Source organism: Bison bison, unplaced genomic scaffold, assembly GCF_000754665.1.
Source record: "Bison bison bison isolate TAMUID 2011002044 unplaced genomic scaffold, Bison_UMD1.0 scf7180017864201, whole genome shotgun sequence".
NCBI lineage: Eukaryota > Metazoa > Chordata > Mammalia > Artiodactyla > Bovidae > Bison > Bison bison.
Window position 1 is genome coordinate 200,345 of NW_011494773.1, and position 6,823 is coordinate 207,167.

The 6,823-nt window shown below is 38.7% G+C and overlaps 1 protein-coding gene across 11 annotated transcripts in view; it reads left to right on the forward strand.

Moving 5' to 3' along the window:
* Positions 1 to 6,823, forward strand: part of TTLL5 (tubulin tyrosine ligase-like family, member 5) — a 317,321-nt gene that overhangs the window by 80,473 nt on the left and 230,025 nt on the right. For all 11 annotated transcript variants that reach the window (XM_010844355.1, XM_010844354.1, XM_010844353.1 and 8 more), the window contains 2 exons: positions 616 to 729; positions 984 to 1,075. In XM_010844355.1, coding sequence (XP_010842657.1) covers positions 616 to 729; positions 984 to 1,075 — 206 coding nt within the window. The remainder of the gene's footprint in view (positions 1 to 615; positions 730 to 983; positions 1,076 to 6,823) is intronic.

The following is a 6,823-nucleotide window of genomic DNA, read 5'->3' on the forward strand; positions in this document are numbered from 1 at the left end:
CTCAAAGGCTTTAGCATAGTCAATAAAGCAGAAATTAGATGTTTTTCTGGAACTCTCTTGCTTTTTCCCTGATCCAGCGGATGTTGGCAATTTGATCTCTGGTTCCTCTGCCTTTCCTAAAACCAGCTTGAACATCAGGAAGTTCATGGTTCACGTATTGCTGAAGCCTGGCTTGGAGAATTTTGAGCATTACTTTACTAGCGTGTGAGATGAGTGCAGTTGTGCGGTAGTTTGAGCATTCTTTGGCATTGCCTTTCTAACCTTACATTGAAGTTATTTTCAGATTTTTTTCTCCCATATCTTTCAAACTGTTAGATTTATGTCAAAACGAAGATTAGGAGTAAGTACTAGCTTAGGAAGCCATGTGGGTATCTTTCTTTTTTGTGTGTCTGTTTCAACCCATAGTGTTTTCGTTCTGTCCTTTTTTCTCTTCTTTGAATTTACTAACTTTCATCTGTTTGCCAGGATTTCAGGCTGAGAGATCTATTACAGAAAGTGGGCTTTGGATTTGAGCTTATACATATTATGAAACATAATGGTATTGAGGGACTGACTAGAGGGAAGTGAAGAAAGACGATGGCAATACATTTTCTTTTTCTTTTTTCTTCTCCCTAGCGTTCCCGTCCACTCTCCGCCAGTGATGCGGAAATGAAAAACCTTGTGGGCTCAGCACGGGAGAAGGTGCCGGGGAAGTTAGGCGGTTCTGTGCTTGGTCTGTCAATGGAGGAGGTAAAGATGACTCCATCTCAGGCCTTTGTGGGTTAACATAGGGTTCAGTGAAAATTAGTGATTCATAATATTCATGACAGTCCTGTCTTACACGGAACATGGGAGATATAGCCTCTCAAAAACAGCGTCTTAAATGGAATTAATTTCTTCCTTCATGCTTCTTGCATATTCTTGGGTCATAACTCTGTCCTGTAACCACATGGATTACATTTATCAAAATAGGTGCTCATTTTATTTTCTCTTCCTCCATGTAGATCAAAGTTTTACGGAGGGTGAAGGAAGAGAATGATCGGAGAGGTGGATTTATTCGCATATTCCCCACATCAGAGACATGGGAAATATATGGGTGAGGTGACTACCTTTTTTTTTTTTTAATCTGTACTTCAGGTCCAGAGAATTGAATTAATTGTGATATGGTATCATCAGTGCTCTCCACTTGCTGCTTTTCTTATCTTAATTATTTGTAACAATAATGAATATTACTCCACCAGAGAACTAAAGCTTTAATGATAATTTAATCTACTTGTGCATCATTCCTCCCTTTTTGCTAGTTCCCTGCTTCCTTCCTTACTAGCCCTCTAACCCAGAATTAGATACTGTCCTAAATTTTGTGGTTGTTATTACCTTGATTTGAAAAAAATTTTTTTTACCTTCTGTAAGTGTACTTAAACAATATACTGTTTATTTTTAATCATTGTTGAGATCAAGTTTTCATGCAATAAAATGCATCCATTTTATTTTGTTTGGTGATGAATTTTGACTAATATAGCTATCAATTTCATCACCACAATCAAGATATAGAACATTATGTTACCTCCAGATGGCCTCTCATGGCCCTTTACAGTCAGTGCCTCTCATTACCCTGAGCCTCCAATAGCTACTGATTTGCTTTTTATAGCACTATAGTTTTTCTAGAATTTTATACAAATAGAATCATACAGTATATATTTTTCGATGTCTACATTCTTTTGTTTGGCATAATTTTGAGAATTGTCCATGTTGTGTGAAACAGTGGTAGTTCCTCCCTTATCATTATTATATACCATTTCATTGTATGAATATAGCACAGTTTGTTTATCTCCTCACCTTTGTGGAACACTTGGATTGTGTCCAGTTTGGGGCTGTTGTGAAGAAAGCTGCTGTTTCGAACATTCATGCACAAGTCTCTGTGTGGATACATGATTTTGTGTTTCTTGAATAAATACCTACGGGTGGAGTAAGTGGGTCATATGATAAGGGATAAGAGAAAGAACCATTTTACATTTACCAGTGATGCACTGGCAACCCACTCCAGTACTCTTACCTGGAAAATCCCGTGGACGGAGGAGCCTGGTAGGCTGCAGTCCATGGGGTCGCTAAGAGTTGGACACAACTGAGCGACTTCACTTTCACAGATTGGAGAAGGAAATGGCAACCCACTCCAGTGTTCTTGCCTGGAGAATCCCAGGGATGGGGGAGCCTGGTGGGCTGCCGTCTATGGGGTTGCACAGAGTCGGACACGACTGATGCGACTTAGCAGCAGCAGCAGCATGGGAGTTCCACTGGCTTCCTGTCCTTGCTAGCAGCTGGTATTGTCAAGCTTTTTTAATTTTAGTCATTCTAGTGTGTGTGTGTTTGTGTGTGTGTGTATAGTGTTTCTTTGTAGTTTTAATTTGTTTTTGTCTGATGAACAATGATATTGAGCATTCATGTGCTATTGGCCATTTTTGTATCTTTCTTTTTTCATTTTAAATTTTAAGATTTTTATTTTTTTATTTCTGTGTTATAGAGGACCCTTGATATAAGTCCTTTCCCAGATATTTTCATTGTGAATATTTTCTCCAAGTCTGTGGCTAGCCTTTTTGTTTATAACAGTGGCTTTCAAAATACGGAAGTTTTACATGTTAATGAAATCCAATTAACTAATTCTTTTTTAAGATTTTTGCATTTTGTGTTTTCTAAGGCTTTACCAACCCCAAGTTCACAAAGCCTTTTCTCTTTTGTTTTTTTCTAGAAGTTTTATAATTTTGGCTTTTATATTTAGGTCTATGATATGTATTGATTCAATTTTAGTGTATGGTGTGAGGTAAGGGTTGAAATTCCTTCCATATGGATGTCCATTTGTTCCAGCACCATTTTTTGAAATTACCTTATTGAATTTAACTTGGCATCTTTGTTGAAAATTAATTGAAATATATATGTATCTATTTCTAGACTTTATTCTGTTTCACTGATCTATGTTTTTGTCTTACTATCTGTAGCTTTATACTAAGTCTTGAAATTAGGTAGTGTAAGTCTTCCAACTTTGTTCTTTTTCACAAGTATTTTGACTATTTTGTGTCCTTTGTATTTCCAAAGAAAGTTTAGAATTTTTTTGTCAGTTTCTATGCTGACTTTTGGTTGGCATTACCTTGAACATATAGATTAATATTGGGAACGTGGATATTTTAACAGTTACTGAATTTTCCAAATCCATAAACATGATATATCTCATTTCCCTATTTGTTTAGGACCTCTTTGCTTTCTTTCTCTTAGCAGTGTTTTATGGTTTTCAGTGTAAATCTTGAACACATTAAACTTATTGCTTAGTATTTCATGTACATGTTATTTTTAACAGCTTTGTTGAATTATAATTGATATACAATAAGATTTGCATATTCAAAGTGTACTATTTCATAAGGTAACATATGTATGTATAAATGCCTGAAACTACCCACCACAGTCAACACAGTGAACATATACATCACTCCCAACTATTTCTTTGTCCCCCTTGGTAATTCCTCTCTCCTGTTCTTCCTTTCCCTGCCCTACCTATTCCTGTCCCAGGTAGCTACCGATCTGCTTTCTGTCAATAAAGAGATATTTCCTTTTCCTAGGATTTCATATATGGAATTCTGTTGGTTGTCCTCTTACTTACTGATCTTTCTTTTTATCTGGCAAGATTATTTTTTGATTCATACATGTTATAGTATGGATCGGTGGTTTGATTTCCTTTTATTGTCGAGTGGCATTTTGTTAACAGGCATATATCAGAATTTGTTTATCCTCTCCTCTGTGGATTAACGTTTAGGTTCCTCCCAGTTTTTTGGTTATTGTAAAGAAAGGCTCTGTGAGCATCTGTATAGAAATTTTTGTATAAACGTGCTTTCGTTTCTCTTAGGTAAATGCTTACTTGTGGAATGACTGGATCATATCATTGCACATGTTTAACTTTTTTAAGAAACTGCCTTGTGGTTTTACCATTTTGCATTCCTATCATAAATGTATGAGAGCTTCAGTCTGTCCACATCCTCATCACCAGTTGGTATGGCCAGTTTAATTTTAGCTCCTCTAAGAAAGGTGTAGTGATATCTCATGGTTTCACGTGCATTTTCCTAATGATTAGTGATGTTGAGCATGTCTTCATGTACTTTTTTGCCATTTGATGACTAGATATTTTGCCCATTTTTAAAATGACTTTGTTTTCTTTTAATTGAGCTATGAGAGTTCTTTTTTTTTTGGATACAATTCCTTTATCAGATGTGTGCTTTGAGAAGATTTCCCCCACCCCCGATATGTTGCTTGTCTTCTCAATCCTTTAAATAGTAGCTTTTGAGGAGTAGAGATTTTTAATTTTAAGTCCAATTTTTTTGTTTTAATTACTGTGCTTGGGCATCTAAGAAATTTTTGCCTATCTCAAGTTTTCTTCTAGATATAGTTTTAAGTTTTACATTTAAGTCTGTTCCATTTTGAGTTAATTTTTGTATATGGTACAAAAATTATGTACCATGTATATAAATGGATCATAGTTCTTTCTTCTTCCAGATGGATATCCAATAGTTTTTGCACCACTTTTTGAAAAGGCTACCTTTTGTCCGTTGAACCATCTTCTCACTTTTGTGGAAAACTACTGTTTATTCTATTCCACTGATCTTTTTGTCTTTGTGCCAATACAGTACCACACTGTCTTGATTACTGTAGCTTTGTAAAAAATCTTGTTCTAACTTTGCTCTTTTTCCAGGTTGTTTTGGCTATTCTAGGTCATTTGCACTTCCATTTGGATTTTAGAATTAGTTTGTCAGTTTCTACGAAAAAGCCTGCTTGGGATTTTGATTGGCATTGTATTGGCTCTCTAGATCAGTTTGAAGAGAATTGACATCTTAACAATATTGAGTCTTCCAGCCCATGAACAAGGTATATTTGTCCATTTATTTAGGTCATCTTTAATTTTTCTCAGCAGTGTTTTGTGGTGTTCAGTGTTCAGATCTTTTACATTTTTTTTGTCAGATCTATTCCTAAGTATTTAATATGTTTTGATTCGATTATAACTGATTTTGTTTTTTTAATTTCAATGTCTGATTGTTTGTTGTTAGTATATAGGAATATAGTTGACTTTTCCATATTGACTGGGGCTTCCCTGATAGCTCAGCTGGTAAAGAATCTGCCTGCAGTGCCGGAGACCCTGGTTCGATTCCTGGGTCTGGAAGATCCGCAGGAAAAGGGATAGTCTACCCACTCCAGTATTCTTGAGGTTCCCTTGTGGCTCAGCTTGGGAAGATCCCCTGGAGAATGGAAAAGCTACCCACTCCAGTATTCTGGCCTGGAGAATCGCATGGACTGTGTAGTCCATGGGGTCGCAAAGAGCTGGACACGGCTGAACGACTTTCACTTTCACGTGTGTCCTGTAATCTTGCACTGCCCGGGGCTTCCCAGGTGGCGCTAGTGGTAAAGGACCTGCCTGTCAGTGTAGGAGATGTGAGAGATGAGGGTTTGATCCCTGGTTCGGAAAGCTCCCCTGGAGAAGGGCAATGGCAACCCACTCCAGTATTCTTGCCTGGAGAATCCCCTGGACAGAGGAGCCTGGTGGGCTACAGTCCATAGGCTACAGCCCATAGTCCATTGCACAGAGTCGGACACAAGTGAAGCAGCTTAGCACGCACGCACACAATCTTGCTAGACTCACTTGTCATTTATTGAAGGTTTTTGGAGATTCCATAGGATCTCCTACCTAGTTGAAAATATTGTCTGTGAATAAAGACAGTTTTCCTTCTTTCTTTCCAATCTGGATATGTTTTATTGCTTTATTCTTGCTTGATTACATTGGCAAGAACCTCCAGCACAGTGTTGAGCAGGACCAGTGAGAGCAGACATCCCAGTCTGGTTTCTCTTCTTAGGGTAAGCATTCAGCCTTTCATTATTAAGTATGATGTTGCTGCTGCTGTTGCTGCTGCTAAGTCACTTCAGTCATGTCTGACTCTGTGCGACCCCATAGACGGCAGCCCACCAGGCTCCCCTGTCCCTGGGATTCTCCAGGCAAGAACACCGGAGTGGGTAAGTATGATGTTAGTGTTAGGTTTTTCGTAGATGCGCTTCATCAGATTGAAGGAGTTCCCTTCTATTTCTCTTTTGCTAAGAGTTTTTATCAGAAATGGATGTTCAGTTCAGCTCACTTGACTTCAGTCGCTCAGTCGTGTCCGACTCTTTGTGACCCCATGAATCACAACACGCCAGGCCTCCCTATCCATCACCAACTCCCGGAGTTCACTCAGACTCACGTCCATCGAGTCAGTGATGCCGTCCAGCCATCTCATCCTCTGTCGTCCCCTTCTCCTCTTGCCCCCAATCCCTCCTAGCATCAGAGTCTTTTCCAATGAGTCAGCTCTTCGCATGAGGTGGCCAAAGTACTGGAGTTTCAGCTTTAGCATCATTCCTTCTAAAGAAATCCCAGGGCTGATCTCCTTCAGAATGGACTGGTTGGACCTCCTTGCAGTCCAAGGGACTCTCAAGAGTCTTCTCCAACACCACAGTTCAAAAGCATCAATTCTTTGGGCCTCAGCCTTCTTCACAGTGCAACTCTCACATCCATACATGACCACAGGAAAAACCATAGCCTTGACTAGACGAACCTTTGTTGGCAAAGTAATGTCTCTGCTTTTCAATATGCTATCTAGTTGGTCATAACTTTCCTTCCAAGGAGTAAGCGTCTTTTAATTTCATGGCTGCAGTCACCATCTGCAGTGATTTTGGAGCCCAGAAAAATAAAGTCTGACACTGTTTCCACTGTTTCCCCATCTATTTCCCATGAAGTGATGGGACCAGATGCCATGATCTTTGTTTTCTGAATGTCGAGCTTTAA